The sequence below is a fragment of the Lampetra fluviatilis genome, chromosome 14 (assembly GCF_964198595.1).
Source record: "Lampetra fluviatilis chromosome 14, kcLamFluv1.1, whole genome shotgun sequence".
Taxonomy (NCBI): Eukaryota; Metazoa; Chordata; class Hyperoartia; order Petromyzontiformes; family Petromyzontidae; genus Lampetra; species Lampetra fluviatilis.
This window is the reverse complement of record NC_136288.1, coordinates 9,451,247-9,469,814: the sequence shown is the minus strand read 5'-3', so window position 1 is coordinate 9,469,814 and position 18,568 is coordinate 9,451,247. Positions and strand designations below refer to the sequence as shown.

General features: G+C 43.6%; 1 protein-coding gene across 2 annotated transcripts in view; it reads right to left on the bottom strand.

Moving 5' to 3' along the window:
• Positions 1-18,568, bottom strand: part of LOC144935853 (otoferlin-like) — a 102,132-nt gene that overhangs the window by 75,113 nt on the left and 8,451 nt on the right. For both annotated transcript variants that reach the window (XM_078862671.1, XM_078862672.1), the window contains exons 3-5: positions 10,046-10,102; positions 6,891-6,941; positions 4,216-4,263 (exon numbers count right to left, since the gene is read on the bottom strand). In XM_078862671.1, the coding sequence (XP_078718797.1) occupies positions 4,216-4,263; positions 6,891-6,941; positions 10,046-10,102 (156 nt within the window). The remainder of the gene's footprint in view (positions 1-4,215; positions 4,264-6,890; positions 6,942-10,045; positions 10,103-18,568) is intronic.

Here is an 18,568-nt window from a genome sequence, read left to right as displayed (position 1 = left end):
ACGTTTCTCTAATAGAGGAACCCTTCACCCATGACGAGCAAGAAGAGAAGCCGCACATCTCAATATCAATAACCCGTAGTGTCCACGCGTGTGCGTGTGTGCGTACTTGCTAAGCACGGGAACTAATGTGGCATGAGTATCAGTGTGGATTGGCATAGCCACGACATTAAAACCAGTCTCACACCATGCACAGCTATGCCTGGACGTGTGGAAATGTCCGTTTCATAATCTAAGCCGAGCTGCCATGCACCAACGAATTCCCCCTTTACATCACATTCCATCAGAGGACATAACTAATGTCAGGCACATACAATTACGAACAAAATGAGCATGAGACCTGTAGATGAGCATCGCCACGTGTCACAATTCCAGGTGGAATGGAGCAGAGTTCACAGCTGTGATTGAGTCCAGTCACGTCTTTGGTCCTCAGTCTGTTTTACCAGAGGTGGAGCTAAAACCAGGACGTCGTTTCTCAATGGACACTATCCGGGTCGTTAGAAGACTGGATGTGGCAACTGACTATTAATTTTCCAGTCAAGTATACTGAACGTGGTGTGCCAGCGGCCAGAAGAGATTCGGCTGATATTATTTCCCCGGTCGTATTATAAACCCGAACTCAACATGTTATTTTGCAACGTGCAGTACCTGAATTTGAGCAGTGGGTGGTGATGCATCCAAAGACAAGGACCAAAATCCCCCTTACAGCCTGTAACAGACTGTAGGGGCAAGTGCTGTTTGCGAGCACCTATGAAGGCCAAAACGGTACACGAGGGTGTGGGTGGCCAGCACCACGCCCGGCCGCCTTTTTCTCCCCAGTGGTGATGTTTTTACGCACTGCACCAGGTACTCATTTGAGGCTGAGTCGACCTAGGGTAGACGCAGGACCGGTTCAGATAATCGCCACGGGTGTTGGCCTTGAGCGAGAATCGAACTCGGGTCGCCGGGTTCGTAGCGCAGCGCTAATCGCTACACTACCGCTCCCCGCTACTGCATCCACACACATATATACACAAATACACACACATATACAACACCCTCGTGCGAAAAGTGTAATTAAAAATAGCACACAGTCACTCCGTTCCACAGGTGAACGCAACCGCTAACTCACCCAGTGTCTTCCCTCTGGAGTAAAACACAACAGATAGTAACGTAACCCACAGACTGGAGTAAAATCACGTGGCTTTTGTTGTTGTTGTTAAACTGAAATCTAGGCAAAGACAGCCAGAACAAAACATAAAATATCCTTCTATGCTAGTGTGTCGCGCACGTTGGTAAATTACAATCTAGAAAATTGGGATTGAATAGCGAGCCGCCATTGTACAGCAGCTACACTCCAAGAACGCCTCGATTTACGTCTCCATCCTTGTACGTCGTTTCGCAAGCCGCGTCGTCACTTTATTATCCACACCGCTACGGGGCCGTCCATAAATGACGTCACGCGATTTTGGACGACTTTTAACCCCCCCCTCGTCACACGGCGTCACAAAAAGTCAGACCCCCCCCCCTCAAATATGACGTCACAAAGCTCTGCCCCCCCAAAAAACCATATTTCCATTTTGAAAATAAAATATGCTGCAAATCGCTTTAAACTATTGTCATTGTAGTGCGTATTTAATGTGGCGCTGCACTCTGATGTTGTAGGAGAAAATATTTATTAAAAAAGTCTATTTAATTAAGTATAACGTGTTGTCTATATTTATTTTATGTTGCGCATTTTGATGTGACGTCACATTTCTCAAACCCCCCCCCCCCTCGTCACACATCGTCACAAATGTCTGACACTCCCCCCTAGATGCGTGACGTCATTTATGGACGGCCCCTACCCGATGTTGCGTCGCCTCAACCCCACACTCTTTCGTTACCCGTCGCCTCTCAGCCTTCGCCTCCACCACCCACCACTACCCCCCGTGAATGGATTTGATTGACGTCGTTTCGATATCCGTCGTCGCACCTTTTCAGTAACGCATCACCGCGGCATTGCTGTACCTATGACCTGGTTCTCACAGCAGAAAACAACAAATGCAGGGATTCACCTGAACAGTGGAGTGACAGCGTGGCTAGCACGGCAAACGCAGACCATGGCAAGGACTCACGTTGCAGTGCGATCCTGCCCAGTTGACACATCAAGCTCGCAGGAGCACGTGTGACTGCTAAGATCTTTTAAAATGTACCCGCGTTCATGATGGCGTCATCTATTACTTGAAGCCTGGGTGGCAAACAACGTCCGGTCCCGTCTCCTCCGATGTTTCTCCAGGGAGGGGGGGGGTCATCTGGTAGAGACTTGGCCAAACCGAGGCTTGTGTCAGCCGTCACTGATGCATGTGGGGTGGGGGGGGGGACCCCATTGCCTCGTGGAGCTGCACCAGAGCCAGGCTGAGTCGGCCGAGGAATCCACCCCGGGCCCCCTTGTTCCCGTGCCCAATAAACTAACCGTGGGCTCTCTGGGATGCTCAGTCCCCTGCTGCGCCCTTCTGTCATCTCACCAACACCACCACTACCTCCCCGTCTCACCCACCGCGGCGCAGTCATCGACCCCACGGGGCAGCAATGTAGGCGAGGTTGGAGGGGTGGGTGTGTGGTTGTGAAGCGATTGAAGAAAACATTTTGTTTTGGAGAAATGACACAACCCTTAAAAAAAAGCTGGCGTTGTCCTCTATGCAGTGTACGATAACTGCAATTTGTACGTCCCAAACTGACACACGCGGTGTCAAGATCGGCCTCTGAAGGAGGCTCGTGAAGAACGCTACTGGGCAGTCCAACAGCGGAGTGCGGAGGAGCGACGCTTATAACAACGGGCGGAGCGCCGGGCGTCTAAAACGCAGCGAGTTTGCACAGTGGGGCGCACAGTTGGTGCATCTGCCAGTCATCTCAGTCATCCCATAACACCTGGGTCTGTCCCGTGACCTGCTGCCAGCAGCGAGCCTTTCACACCCTACGTGGCCTCAACGTGCACTTCGCCTGGCACAAGCGCCATGGTGACATCAGCAGCACTTAGTGGCGAACGGCGGCTGTTGTCGTTGACAGAGTTTGAAGCCTCAGTAATGAAATCATAAAGCTTAACGTTACGGTCAAGCACACCATTATGGCATCCTAGCTCAAACTCATATTCTAAAGCCTGAGGCACACAGATTAGATTTCGATCTAAAAAGATAAGAGCTACTTATTTTTTGGGTTGCATCTTCCTTGACACAAAGTTTATTGTTACCGCAGGCCAGTTTAGTGTAAATTTATTTTTTGTGTAATTTAAAAAAAAGCTTTCTTCCGAGTATTCTTTTTTCAAAACCAACATAGTCAGACGGCTGAGTGACATCACACTTGTGAGAATGTCCATGGAACAATGACCGGTGATGTCACGAGTTTCGATTTAAAGCTTTCGTGACTGCAGGGATTCATCTTCTTGGTTCTTTCGGTAAATTATTTTATTACTTCCCTTCTACGTGACTTTACCGAAAGAACCAAGAAGATGTCACGAGTGTTTCCACGGGTCAGCCTGGCTAAATGATGCCCTGCACGCTATCATCGATGAGCTCTTGAGCACCCTACCAACACTGCAGCAGCACGGGTAGGAAAAAGTGGGCCACGGTGGGGACAGATGCCTCGTTTCCATGACAACTGGGAGCCAGGTCTCGTCATCCCAAAGATGGCACCAGGCCCAAGATTCGCACCCCCCCCCCCCCCCACAGCGAATCCGTGATCATGGCTCCACAATGCTCCATTCCCCGTGCCCCTCCCTACCCTCCCTCCCTCCGTGGCCGAGGCATATGGGTCCGAAAATTATCTCAATAGAATCGTATTTTTTTGTTTATAAAGTTGAATGTAATACGTCGAGCTTCTTTCGCACTGTACGTAGCCAACCCTGCTAATCCGTGCCAGATAATAACAAAACAAATAAATAATGTGAAGTATTAATCCTGTGGGCTCTCTTTGCACCATAGGCATCCGGTGCACTCACCTACTCCACCACCGTTAATCAAGTCCCTGCAAATGGTGTCATTCGCTGCGGATGTGGATTCTCTTTGCAAGCAAACATTGTGTACACTAAATAAAAAATGTACTGCAAACCACATTTGCACTGCATGTATCCTCCGTGACACAGCTTGCTGTGAGACTCCAGTATCCGGTGCCTTGCTGAGCAATGACATCCAGGCCTTACCTTAGATTAATTGCTTAGTATGAATACGTTCTGTTGACACGGCACGTGCGAAGTGAACATACCTCGACAATGCTCTGTAACCATCCTTGGTCTTTAGTCCGGCAAGTTTGCTGTGTGTGCCAAAACAAATGTCGCCATTACTTTCGAGTTTTGCTTCATGAAAAAAAAACACATTTGCATGTATATACAGGGTGTTTGAAAAAGATGGACCCAATTTCAGAGATATAGCTATTTCAAATCGGGTCAATCTTTCTAAAGCACCCTGTATTTGACCAGAAATGAATATTATTATTTATATAAAATATGATCATAGGATACCCAACAAAAAATTACCGTAAAACAATTCAGTACAACTGTTTTTAAAGTGTAAAGGGGTTCCAGGTAGAATATTGTTGCCAGATCGGTGTGGGAGCCAGAAGCGCTATCCTTGCAGCACACAGACAGAGAGCACGCTGAAGCATCCCGTGCCGCAGTCTCACGTGGACTCTTCCTCCATCACTTATTTGCACCTTTGATATTTTTTATACTTGTATTTATGGACAATTAAAAAACACAACCAAGATATTTATTGCTGATTCAAACGATCAAATAAAAAAGACATACATTTTACGTAAAACGAAATAATCAGTTTTCTCAAATGAGGCTCAAAATCTTATTTTATATACGGAGCGCCTTAACTCAAGGCGCTTAAAAAGCAGAAACAGAGTGATCCAGATGGCAGGGGTGCACACGGGTTGACGAATGCGTGACCGCAACAGAGGTCACACGGGAGTCGAGAAAGGGCAGGGAAGGGATTGGAAGGAGTGGAGGGGCGAGGGGATGGAAGAGGAATGGAATGAGCAATAAAGAAGAGGTGAGGCTGTGAGAGGGGAACGGAAGGAGGTTAAGGACTGCTTAATGTACAGGGGAAGACAAAATGGATGTAGGCAGGGATTGATTTTGTTCCCCATGATTCAGGAATTATTTGATATATTCCCCACAAGTTGTCAGATTGTTCAATGAGTTTGTAAGCAAGATTCTGCTTTTGACAGTTTTTCCGATTCCCCCTTTTTGTTATTTGTGTGGGAGGATGCCAAAACAGATCAGAGAAACCCCGTGCATATCAGGTGAGAACACTAAAGATTCTCTACAAGTGTGCGTGTAAAGATGCATCTATTCAGGAAAAAAATATTCATTCTAACATTCAAGATTACATGCATTACATCATTGCTAATGAAATTCTAATTTTACAATAAAGCTGATGGAGCAAACCACGCAAGAGAGATGATCACGAAGTAAAACAAATGAGATTGAAAACATTACATAATAAAAAAAAATGTTGTTAATCAAATAGAGAGCCCAAATCACGAGAACTCATCGAATCACTGGAGGCATAAATTGTTGCATGCCACCAGGTTAAGTCAGAGCCTATTGTCTGCACCGTCGTCTGCTGGCACCGTGCTGCCTAATGCATTAACCATGCGTGTACCTTTCCACAGAACCCCTCCGCTAAGCACTGCAGCGCTAAACCAGCGCACCCGCTACTGCACCGAAAATTAATGTGCGCAGCAAGCTCATGTGACAAGGAGCAATGATTTTATGAGAAAATTGAACTTTCAATTATATGTCTGGCCAAAGGTACCGCTCACTTTTTTGCGATAAAAATTCAGAATGTACAAAATATCTAACATTCCAAAATAGGCACCGGCTAACACCATAATTTTCCCTCGTACAGCATTCATGTCATTCACGTGAAATGTATTTCTATTTTTTTTACTTCTTTAAAATAATACGTTGTAAAATTGCATTCCTGAATGCTGTTGAACTCTGTCCAAAAATATCTGACATCGGTGTTTGCATGAATATATGATGGTAATCTGAGCCAAACAGATGTATTTCCTCTATGAAATAAGCCTTTGTTTTTCTCCTTGTTCTTTCCACCTAGGCCTGCACATAATTTGAGACACCCTCCTCACCGCCTCCTTCGCATAAGACATCCAATACCCACAACACCTCCTTTATAATTGAATGGCAGATCTTTGTTATGCAAATTAAATGGGAGGAATTGTACGTGTATGATTTCCGTTGGAGGATGTGTGACGTTTCTCATTTCATTTCAAAGATACATTTTCAACTGCAGGCTGCAAACAAAGAAAGCGAAATAATGCTTTGTATTTTTTTACATCATCTAAAAACAAATTCAAGATGTTCAAGGAGGCTCTCATCTTCATGATAAAATAATGAGTAAAGCAAATTTGCACGTAAATTATTTCTTTATAGATGTGAGAAGGATAAAGCACGTTTTGCTGCTCGTTATGTGATGCTGAAATGACAACAATAATGTGTGTAAGCACGTGGCAACACTGCAAGGGGGCCTCGAGTGTCGCAGGGTGAACGGCGGAGAGTGTCTGTGTGTGTCCGTGTGTGTGTGTCTGTGTGTTTGCGTGTTTGTCCGTGTGTGTATTGTGTGTGTCTTGTGTGTGTCCGAGTGTGTCTGCGTGTGCCCGAGTGTGTCTGTGTGTGTTTCCGTGTGTGTCCGAGTGTGTCTGTGTGTGCCCGAGTGTGTCTGTGTGTGTTTCCGTGTGTGTCCGAGTGTGTCTGTGTGTGTCCGTGTGTGTCTGTGTATGCCCGCGTGCGTTTTGTGTGCGTCTTGTGCATATCCAAGTGTGTCCGAGTATGTCCATGTGCGTCCCCGGGTGTGTCCTGTGCGTGTCCGAGTGTGTCCGTGTGTGTCCGAGTGCAGGGATGTTACATTTACCCGAGAGCTCCCTTGTCATCCTCTTCTTGCGAATGGTCCTCACAGCTGTAACTAATAGCCAATGAAGCCGTCACATTCACAATCGGTTAGAGTCTTTACACGTTGTACTTTTTAGGAAGTTGAATTCACTCAGTTTCAATTAGATATCACCAAAGTACCACGTTCTTATTGAGAGATCTAAATGTGAATCTTAAGGCAGATGTCACATGTGTTCAGCATAAATATTGTTTCTTCATCCGTGCACTTCCGCCTCCCTTGGTATTTTCTGTTGCGTAACCATGCTTTATCTTTCTTACTTAATAGCTATGTGAAATTATTTGGTGATGCTGTGTTGGCAAGCACAAATAACACATACAACTCAACACATTCATGGATAACACTGTAGCCTTAAAAAAAGTATGTAACAGGCATTGATTTGGCCAATGTCCCTTCACAGCACAGGGAGGTCAGAGAGGTCATCATCACGATCCATGGGCAGATCGCCAGTAGGTGTCCACTGCACATCTCGTCATTTATTTCCACTTTCCTCTGTCTTGTGCCAATATGCTAAAATAGTGCAACATCTTTCTGGCACTGATCTCTTATGTTGTCGGCAAGCCACTCTCTTTGTGTTACTGTAGGTTCCTTCCATTTTTCCAAACAACACATGTTTAGGTCAGAGAGGTAGAGTCAATATATCCTTTAATCTCTATATAATTTAATTATTAATGGGAATGGTAAACAAATCAAGTACTATTTTTCATACGTAGAGTAATATCAGGAATACTGAATAAATATTAGCATTTTAGTGGGTGCTTAAATACCCCATAATTTCAAAGTGTCCTGCATACAATCCTCAATCATGTCAATGCCTGGCTGTAGTTTTTACCCTATTTTTGTCAAGGGGACCCACTGACGTCAGCTATCCCTGTGCGGCACAAGGTGTCACAGCACCGGCCTGCAAGTGAACACGAGCTTATCCGTGGGAGGCGGTGTTGCTATAAGTTGTTACAATTTAGTATATATATTTTATAATTTGGCAAATTTGGACCGTGATGCCAAATAAATAATGTCGTGAATCTTTGACTTGTGCTGTGAGGAAGACAGCGCATGTCTTTGGCAGTAATAACCACGACGTCCGTGAGTTTGAACTGCAAACCTCTGCAAAAAATGTTTTATGCAAATGCACCACCAACATTTTTTTTCTTCTTGGTTCTTTCGGTAAAGTCACGTAGAAGGGAAGTAATAAAATAATAAAAATAAAACATAATAAAACCACCAACACTTGACCACGTCACCAAAATATGCCTTAAAATAAAGTCGCAGTTTTCAAATACCTCAGGTGTGAACAAAATTCAAACATAATGCATCATGAGGCTTTACCATGCAAGTATTATACGGTAGGGGTTAACAGGTTACTCTCCTTGAGCACATATACGAGATTTATATGATTAAAATAATAAAATCTAAATATGAAAGTTTAACCTATTTCCCAACAACGAATTGGATGCCCAGTTAATATTTAAATGTGTTTTCAAAGCCTGTGGGATACACGAAGAAGTTAATTAACTTGTGGCTAAATCCAGTTGGAGGATGTCACTTCGTCGACCTAGATCAGGCTGACTCCTTGCTTGCATTCATTTACACGTTTCTTTCCCATGGTGGCGACTCACCGTGCGATTACGTGATTCATACACCGGCTCGCAAGTCCCGTTACGTGACCATTCGACCTGAATAGCATTGTTACATTGCTGCTACTCCACAGCCTTGACAGAAGCTGTCCCATTTGTGAACGGTGTGGTGGCGCTTGAGCATTAATAATGAGAACCTCTGTGTCGAGAGGGCCAAACGTTGTTGTGTGTGTTAGTTTGTTGTCCTTCCCCCATGCCTCCGATACACAAGGAATAGTGCAAGCTTTGGCTGTTCTGTCAAAACGTGCCTCTAACCCATGGATTTTCTCCATGCCTCATGCATGACCCAGCTGGACCTAACAGAATAGACTTCTACACAAGATTAAATTTACATATATACAGCATTTAAAAACGTTCAAATAGATGATATGAATACCCATCAGTCTCTGGCAGAAAGAACATTTATAATTGCATTATCCACGCAGGTCTTATAAAACATAAATGTAAATTAAAATTATGTTATGAACATTTGGTGTTCAAAGGCAGGGTTTTAATTAAAGTTTTATGTTACATCACAAGCCAGTGCTATATCAGTAACATGAACAGCATTTCTTTTGAGGATTCTAGGACATTTACGTACAGCTGTGAGTAATGCATGGACATGTATATAACATTTTGAAAATACATCCCACACATGCGATAGGGTTTGTTACATTTATTGACAAGTTAATCACCCATTCTGAATGAGATGCAACTATATTTTAACAATACTTTACTTCCGTGGGATGTTTGACGTGTATGGGCTTCTAGATGTACGTATAGATTTTGGTGAAAAAAAAACCCATTTCCATGTGCAAACCAATATGAAACCGTAGAACACAGGGAAGTATTAGAAATGTGCTTTTGTCCACTCTATATTAGTCTCGTTTTGCTTCCAGGACACACAGTTGATATGAAATGCCTTATTGATGATGCACGGCCCCAGTGTCATCGCAGTCACACATTACAATGGTTACATAATACATACATTAGTATATAATGACAAATATTTCAGGAAGCTGTCGTTGGGAAAACATGATTCATGGCTTTATTGAAATGTGCATATTGTAAAAATTATATATGGTCCAAATATATTTTCCTGTTGTTAAAAATACACTTTGATTTTCCTGTTCCGCATATAGCGGGTTGAGCAAAATGCTTTGCGACTCCTGTAAGATGGTGACTCCAAAATAGAGTTTGTTGGGTTAGATCGCGTAATATACATGTGTTGTTAAACCTGCCACCACCTGACACAGCCAATTAGTAAGATTTGTCACGGAAACAAAACATGTCAATTCGTTACTCTCCAACACACCTGTGTGGTGTACAAGTATCGAATTGCCATGTTTTGCGTAATTGACAAACCTTACTATTTGGCTATGTCGGGTGGTGGCGGGTTTAACGACACATTTATCGAACCCAAAAACCTCTATTATGGATAATATTTTGTCGCGAAAGCTTCCTACGTGTTAAGATGGTGACTGTCAGCTTTTAAGTTGTCGTTACCTTGAATTGGCGTCTTCATCGCTATTGTAGCAGCTGCCCCCCTCTTCCTCTGCGGTTCTGCAAACGAGCAGGAAAAACGAGGAGTTGCTCAATCAGGCTGGGAGGAGGTGCGGACCAGTCACTGCTCATGCGGCCAGCGACTTCAAAGTAAAACATCCTCCTTCATATATCAAAGAGCGTTGCGTGTGACTCATTTTTTTGAGAACGGCACGGTGAATAATGTATGGCGTGTAAAGTTACACAACGTCGATGGAGCTGCAGCGCTCTGAAATCCACGAGGACGTAACGTAGGCCATGAAGGTTGGACAGGGGGCTGCACCATGGGATTAAGCGATGTTGGGAAATATTGGAAGACGACTTTGCTGATTTACGTGTTTAGGCAGCGGTATCGCGTTAGCAGGAGCAGCAGAGTAATAGATACATTTAAGCAAGTAAAATAATAATCGATACTTAATGGCCTACACAAGATATATTATAAACAGCCTTTCTTTAAATACACTAACCACACACATCAATGAATAACTTTGCTGAATCGCTCTTCCAAATGACCTCAAGGCGGTACAAAAGCGAAAGGAAAAAATAGTTTTGCGTTTGATGTAAAAACTATATCGTAGGTGATAGTTAAGTTCGGAATAACGCATTCAAAAGTTTCACAATTCATTATTGAATAAGGATAATAAAGCTAGGTGATGTATAAGGCAACAGTTTGATGTCAACGATTCTGCATTCATTTTTCTTGCACGTTTCTATAAAATGATATAAGCGTGTATCAAATGTCAAGCTGCATAACAATCCACGCAGGACGTTTCTGAGTACAAACGGCTCAAAGATAATGGGCTCGTGAATGGGCGTTTGTGCTCACAGCATCTTCTAGAAGAGACTGCCAAGGTCAGGAAATGAGAGAAAGGGATCGCTCCATAGCCTGCATTGCCAACATAACAATTTGCTGAGAGATGAGGTGGTTTTAGAAGCACATACACACACTTTCGTAAAAGAGTTTATGCTTGACTGCAGGAAGCCTGTCGAAGCCAAAAGCCTCGTCAGTGTTGAATCGCATTGCCTTTGCATCATCAGCTCATGATGACAGCAACCAGCCAGCCGACCAGCCACCACAGTCAGACAACACAATTTACAATTGGGAGGTTTCTCGTTTAAATCATCATCAATACTGCATCATCATCATCATCAAACAACAGCAGCCATTGTCTATCCATTGCTGGATGAAGGCCTCCCATTCCAATTAACGTCACTTACGGTCCTGCAATACCGCAGTAAATCTAACTCCGGCACCACACATTGATTTTATTGCTCAATATCTTCAGTGGTCACCCTTCCTAGGTGTGCATCTCTCTTTTGGCTGCCATTACTTCACAAGCATTGTCCATCACTGATCTCGTCAAGGAGCATAGACCATCACGCGAACTCCGATCATCCTCGCAGCGGCTTTTGGCGAGTAGTCGAACAAAGACGGTTACCGCATCGCGCACTTTCAGATTTGCTTCTGCGGCCGTCTGGAACGCTCTTCCTTCTGATATTAGGACGCCACTGGAGGTATGCGCTTTTAAATATAGATTGAAAACGAATTTCTTCAAAACTGCTTTTTGTGCTTAGTTTGTTGTCCTTCCCCCAGACCTCCAATTAGCACGGTTGGCTACATACGGTACGAAAGAAGTTCAACATACATACATACATCACTCCTCATCCCTTCTTCTAGGCCATGGTATCAAAGCCCAAACCTACTCACAATGTAGGTCTCTGACTCGCATCTGTTCCCTGATACACGTGCTTCTTTCTGTCGCTCAGTGCTGATCTAAGCACGTGTCACCATAGTTCTGCCTGGTCTTTCAGGCTCGTTTCCATTTTAACGGTGATCTCTTCAGGGCATGTAAAATTGTTGTCCAATAGAGGAACAATGGTTTCTGCCGCAGTGGTGTACAATTTAATGGCTGTCTCATAAACAGAGATTAGCATCATTCCACATTACTTTGAGCGTAGATGTTTAAAAATAAAAGCGTTTTAATGACGGCTTACACTGTCCCAATAAGGACACCATGGGAATGCTTCCTCACAGCATTTAGTAGACAAAGCCTCACCGAGACTTGAGACTTTTTGAAGAGGCTCCTGCATTTGGATGTTTAACCACTTTATTTTTTCGGAAATACGCATTAAGGAAAGTGGTTAAGGGGTGATGAGATGCAGAGATGATGCACATGTTGGCTGACCTCAATCTCAATATCTTAGATTGGCAGTGACCTCACGCCGGTGGGTTTCGCTGTGCCAACTCAATTGTGTTTACAATTGTTTCCACCGTTTTGACCACATGTTGTATTTTGTCTTGGAATGCATTTATACAAAGTTTGGACACTGTATTATTATAGGATATTGCATTTCATACAACATAACGCTAACTTGGTATCAAGTACATGTTATTGAAATCTCTTTGTCAATGAAGGTCTTCCCGCATATTTGAACCATGGACCCTATTTAACCATACTTCACCACTCTTGTCAGTGTGGGTGGGTGATGGGGGACCCAGACCCAGACTTAAACTATATAGTAGTGGTGCTTAAACTTTTAGTAAAAAACTAAAAATTACATTGCAATTATTTAGTTTCATTGTTGTCAAGTTCATCTTCTTGGTTCTTTCGGTAAAGTCACGTAGAAGGGAAGTAATAAAATAATAAAGATAAAACATAATAAAACAATTCTCACGACGTTTCGGCCACAACGCAAGCAGCCATCCTCAGGCGAAGAATGAAACACCCCAAGCTTGGAGCGTATATTTAAGCTGGGTTAGAGGGGGGGGAGGTGGGAAGAAGAGCGCCTAAACAAAATAATTTGCATATCAAGAGGAATTCAGCATATGGAAAATGCGTAGGAGGTGGGCGGGGGGGGTTCCAAATCAATACTATGCCCGTGCATTATGCAGGATTAGCAGCATCAAAGGGGGGGGGGGGAAGGGGGGGAGCATTAACAAAGGAAAGGAATGTTAATAGTATGTAGCTGTAGTTACTAAACAACCACGTAAAAAACTACAGTATAAACTGCATGACAAACTAAAGTATAAACTACATAGCATCATCAGTAAACTTACTATACTCTACAATAAGCTGAGTTACTAACAGTAAGTAATACATGAAAAATTCTACGTTGTAAAAAAAAAATTATATAATATGCTTCCATCTAAACTTTATTCTCTTACATCACACGCGTCTATACCGTACTATATACTTCCATAGGCAGAACCAACATTAAATTACATACTGTATTGCTATAAACCACCCTATACCTTATACATTTTTAATATAACACTATGTATTATTCTACCCACCCTAATGTGTATCAAAATGGTTTATTACGTCCTTCCAGTGATTGCTAAGCCAGAATCCATCTTCTCGGTTAAAATTGTCTCTGTGTTTGTAAATGTGGATCGCCTCATGTACGAATCTCTCATGATAGCCAGATGGCTTGCAGAGAACCTCTGTCTTGGAGAAGTCAATGTCATGTGAGCCCACTGAGTTGTAACAGTGATCTGCCACGGCTGAGGTGTTTGTCCTACAGTGTTTCAGGTCAGCTTTATGTTCACGGATGCGGTCCGAGACATGTCGTTTGGTTTCCCCAATGTAACTGCTACCACAGAGGCAACTTAGTTTGTAGACACCAGGGTACTGTATGTCTGGAACCACATCTTTTACAGACGGTACCAGATCACGGATTTTATGTACTGTGTTGAATCGGACCTGGATCTTGTGTTTAATCAGGATTTTGGAGATCTTTTTTGTGACCCCAGCAATGTAGGGTAAGGTGATGGTCTTGAAAGGCTCCTCAACAGGATCTTTCTTGGTGGTTGGAGTGATGGCTTTGCGGATTGTGTAGTCGGAGTAACCATTAGCCTTAAGAGCTTGGCGTACGTGTTTGAGTTCACTGGAAATGTGTTCATGGTCGGAGATGCATTGGGCTCTATGATATAGAGTCTTGATGAGAGAATTCTTCTGGGATGGATGGTGGTGGGAATCCGGTTTTAGATAAGCATCCGTGTGGGTGGCTTTCCTGTAGACAGAGTGGCTCATTGAACCATCAGGTCTCCTTTTGATTAGGACATCCAAAAAGGGTAGCTTGCCATCATTTTCGACTTCCATGGTGAATCTGATGGCTGGGTGTATGGAATTGATATGGTCGAGAAATTGGTCTAGAGCAGGCCGGCCATGTGGCCAGATGACAAAAGTGTCGTCTACGTACCTCTTCCATAAGGTCGGGCGTAGAGTCGCAGTCTGGATGGCGTCCGTCTCAAATTTCTCCATGAAGATGTTGGCTACAACCGGAGATAAGGGGGAGCCCATTGGGGTGCCCTCAATTTGCTTGTAGAAGGTTCCATTCCAGGTGAAGTATGTATTGGTTAAGCAGTGTCTCACCAGGGGGGGTACCCCAGCATTCAGTCCTTGATGAACCAAGTCTTCAATGATTGCGATGGTGTCAGGCACAGGCACCTTGGTGAACAAGGAAACCACATCAAAACTGACAAGCAGGTCGTCTGGGGACAGGGCAATCCCCTTGATTGTTGATACCAGGTCAGTAGAGTTTAGTACTGCAGAGGTGGTTTTTCCAGTGAAAGGCCGTAGGATTTCGGACAAAAAACGAGCCAGTTTGTAAGTCGGGGAGTTGATAGTAGAGACAATGGGACGAAGAGGTGTATCTTCTTTATGTATCTTTGGCAAGCCGTACAATCTTGGTGGCCTGGCTGCAGAAGGTTTCAACGAGAACTGTTTGGTCTGATCAATTAATGCGGTTGAAGCAGAAATGATGTTGTTGGTTTTGGAGACGAGGCTGTTGGTGGGGTCTCTTTTTATTTTTGTATAGCTGCCATCGGTGAGTAGTTCTTGAATTTTGTTGTTGTATTCTATTTTGTCCATGATGACAGTGGCATTGCCTTTGTCGGCTGAGAGGATGACAATGTCATCCCTCTTTTTTAATTGAGCTAATTCAAAACGCTCATCTTTGCTGATGTTGCTAGCTGGCATCTTAGCGTTTTTGAGGGTTACAGAGATTTCCGATCTTGCTACGTCTGCAGCGATGTGACTCAAGCCCTTGAGAGCTACATCTACTCGAGCAATTATATCATTAACTGGTATGTGTCTAGGTGTGACTGCAAAGTTTAGTCCTTTAGCTAAAACGGATTTCAAACCTTCAGAAATAGGACTGTTACTGCGATTAATTACGACTTTGTTAACATCTAGCTTTTCAATGTGTGGGTCCGGTTTCTTGTTTGAGAGGCGGTTTAATTTGGAAATCAAGTTGTCCTTACATTTAGTCGACATAGCGGCAGCTGAAGAGGCAGTCATTTTTTCCACATGTTCCCAATCCGATGTGGACATTGTTGCACTCAAGGATAAGTGTGATTTGTAGAGTGTCTTGTCTAACTGATCTAGTTCGGTGCGCGTAAGTCTGATTTTCTCTGAGATAAGAGCTAAGCTAGTTCTAGACAGAATTCGTTTCGCATTAGAAGAAGTTACAGCAGCAGATGTTAGTGTAAATGCGTTCGGTATTACCTTAGAGTCGCGGCATCTCTTCAGAAAGGTGAGAGACTCGATTAGCTGAGCCTTCTTGTCCCGGAGCTTGTTGAAGGATCTCAAAGTTATGTGGAAACCCTCCCCGTAGAGGCGGTTAAATTTCGATTTAAAGCTTTCGTGACTGCAGGGATTCATCTTCTTGGTTCTTTCGGTAAAGTCACGTAGAAGGGAAGTAATAAAATAATAAAGATAAAACATAATAAAACAATTCTCACGACGTTTCGGCCACAACGCAAGCAGCCATCCTCAGGCGAAGAATGAAACACCCCAAGCTTGGAGCGTATATTTAAGCTGGGTTAGAGGGGGGGGAGGTGGGAAGAAGAGCGCCTAAACAAAATAATTTGCATATCAAGAGGAATTCAGCATATGGAAAATGCGTAGGAGGTGGGCGGGGGGGGTTCCAAATCAATACTATGCCCGTGCATTATGCAGGATTAGCAGCATCAAAGGGGGGGGGGGGAAGGGGGGGAGCATTAACAAAGGAAAGGAATGTTAATAGTATGTAGCTGTAGTTACTAAACAACCACGTAAAAAACTACAGTATAAACTGCATGACAAACTAAAGTATAAACTACATAGCATCATCAGTAAACTTACTATACTCTACAATAAGCTGAGTTACTAACAGTAAGTAATACATGAAAAATTCTACGTTGTAAAAAAAAAAAATTATATAATATGCTTCCATCTAAACTTTATTCTCTTACATCACACGCGTCTATACCGTACTATATACTTCCATAGGCAGAACCAACATTAAATTACATACTGTATTGCTATAAACCACCCTATACCTTATACATTTTTAATATAACACTATGTATTATTCTACCCACCCTAATGTGTATCAAAATGGTTTATTACGTCCTTCCAGTGATTGCTAAGCCAGAATCCATCTTCTCGGTTAAAATTGTCTCTGTGTTTGTAAATGTGGATCGCCTCATGTACGAATCTCTCATGATAGCCAGATGGCTTGCAGAGAACCTCTGTCTTGGAGAAGTCAATGTCATGTGAGCCCACTGAGTTGTAACAGTGATCTGCCACGGCTGAGGTGTTTGTCCTACAGTGTTTCAGGTCAGCTTTATGTTCACGGATGCGGTCCGAGACATGTCGTTTGGTTTCCCCAATGTAACTGCTACCACAGAGGCAACTTAGTTTGTAGACACCAGGGTACTGTATGTCTGGAACCACATCTTTTACAGACGGTACCAGATCACGGATTTTATGTACTGTGTTGAATCGGACCTGGATCTTGTGTTTAATCAGGATTTTGGAGATCTTTTTTGTGACCCCAGCAATGTAGGGTAAGGTGATGGTCTTGAAAGGCTCCTCAACAGGATCTTTCTTGGTGGTTGGAGTGATGGCTTTGCGGATTGTGTAGTCGGAGTAACCATTAGCCTTAAGAGCTTGGCGTACGTGTTTGAGTTCACTGGAAATGTGTTCATGGTCGGAGATGCATTGGGCTCTATGATATAGAGTCTTGATGAGAGAATTCTTCTGGGATGGATGGTGGTGGGAATCCGGTTTTAGATAAGCATCCGTGTGGGTGGCTTTCCTGTAGACAGAGTGGCTCATTGAACCATCAGGTCTCCTTTTGATTAGGACATCCAAAAAGGGTAGCTTGCCATCATTTTCGACTTCCATGGTGAATCTGATGGCTGGGTGTATGGAATTGATATGGTCGAGAAATTGGTCTAGAGCAGGCCGGCCATGTGGCCAGATGACAAAAGTGTCGTCTACGTACCTCTTCCATAAGGTCGGGCGTAGAGTCGCAGTCTGGATGGCGTCCGTCTCAAATTTCTCCATGAAGATGTTGGCTACAACCGGAGATAAGGGGGAGCCCATTGGGGTGCCCTCAATTTGCTTGTAGAAGGTTCCATTCCAGGTGAAGTATGTATTGGTTAAGCAGTGTCTCACCAGGGGGGGTACCCCAGCATTCAGTCCTTGATGAACCAAGTCTTCAATGATTGCGATGGTGTCAGGCACAGGCACCTTGGTGAACAAGGAAACCACATCAAAACTGACAAGCAGGTCGTCTGGGGACAGGGCAATCCCCTTGATTGTTGATACCAGGTCAGTAGAGTTTAGTACTGCAGAGGTGGTTTTTCCAGTGAAAGGCCGTAGGATTTCGGACAAAAAACGAGCCAGTTTGTAAGTCGGGGAGTTGATAGTAGAGACAATGGGACGAAGAGGTGTATCTTCTTTATGTATCTTTGGCAAGCCGTACAATCTTGGTGGCCTGGCTGCAGAAGGTTTCAACGAGAACTGTTTGGTCTGATCAATTAATGCGGTTGAAGCAGAAATGATGTTGTTGGTTTTGGAGACGAGGCTGTTGGTGGGGTCTCTTTTTATTTTTGTATAGCTGCCATCGGTGAGTAGTTCTTGAATTTTGTTGTTGTATTCTATTTTGTCCATGATGACAGTGGCATTGCCTTTGTCGGCTGAGAGGATGACAATGTCATCCCTCTTTTTTAATTGAGCTAATTCAAAACGCTCATCTTTGCTGATGTTGCTAGCTGGCATCTTAGCGTTTTTGAGGGTTACAGAGATTTCCGATCTTGCTACGTCTGCAGCGATGTGACTCAAGCCCTTGAGAGCTACATCTACTCGAGCAATTATATCATTAACTGGTATGTGTCTAGGTGTGACTGCAAAGTTTAGTCCTTTAGCTAAAACGGATTTCAAACCTTCAGAAATAGGACTGTTACTGCGATTAATTACGACTTTGTTAACATCTAGCTTTTCAATGTGTGGGTCCGGTTTCTTGTTTGAGAGGCGGTTGAATTTGGAAATCAAGTTGTCCTTACATTTAGTCGACATAGCGGCAGCTGAAGAGGCAGTCATTTTTTCCACATGTTCCCAATCCGATGTGGACATTGTTGCACTCAAGGATAAGTGTGATTTGTAGAGTGTCTTGTCTAACTGATCTAGTTCGGTGCGCGTAAGTCTGATTTTC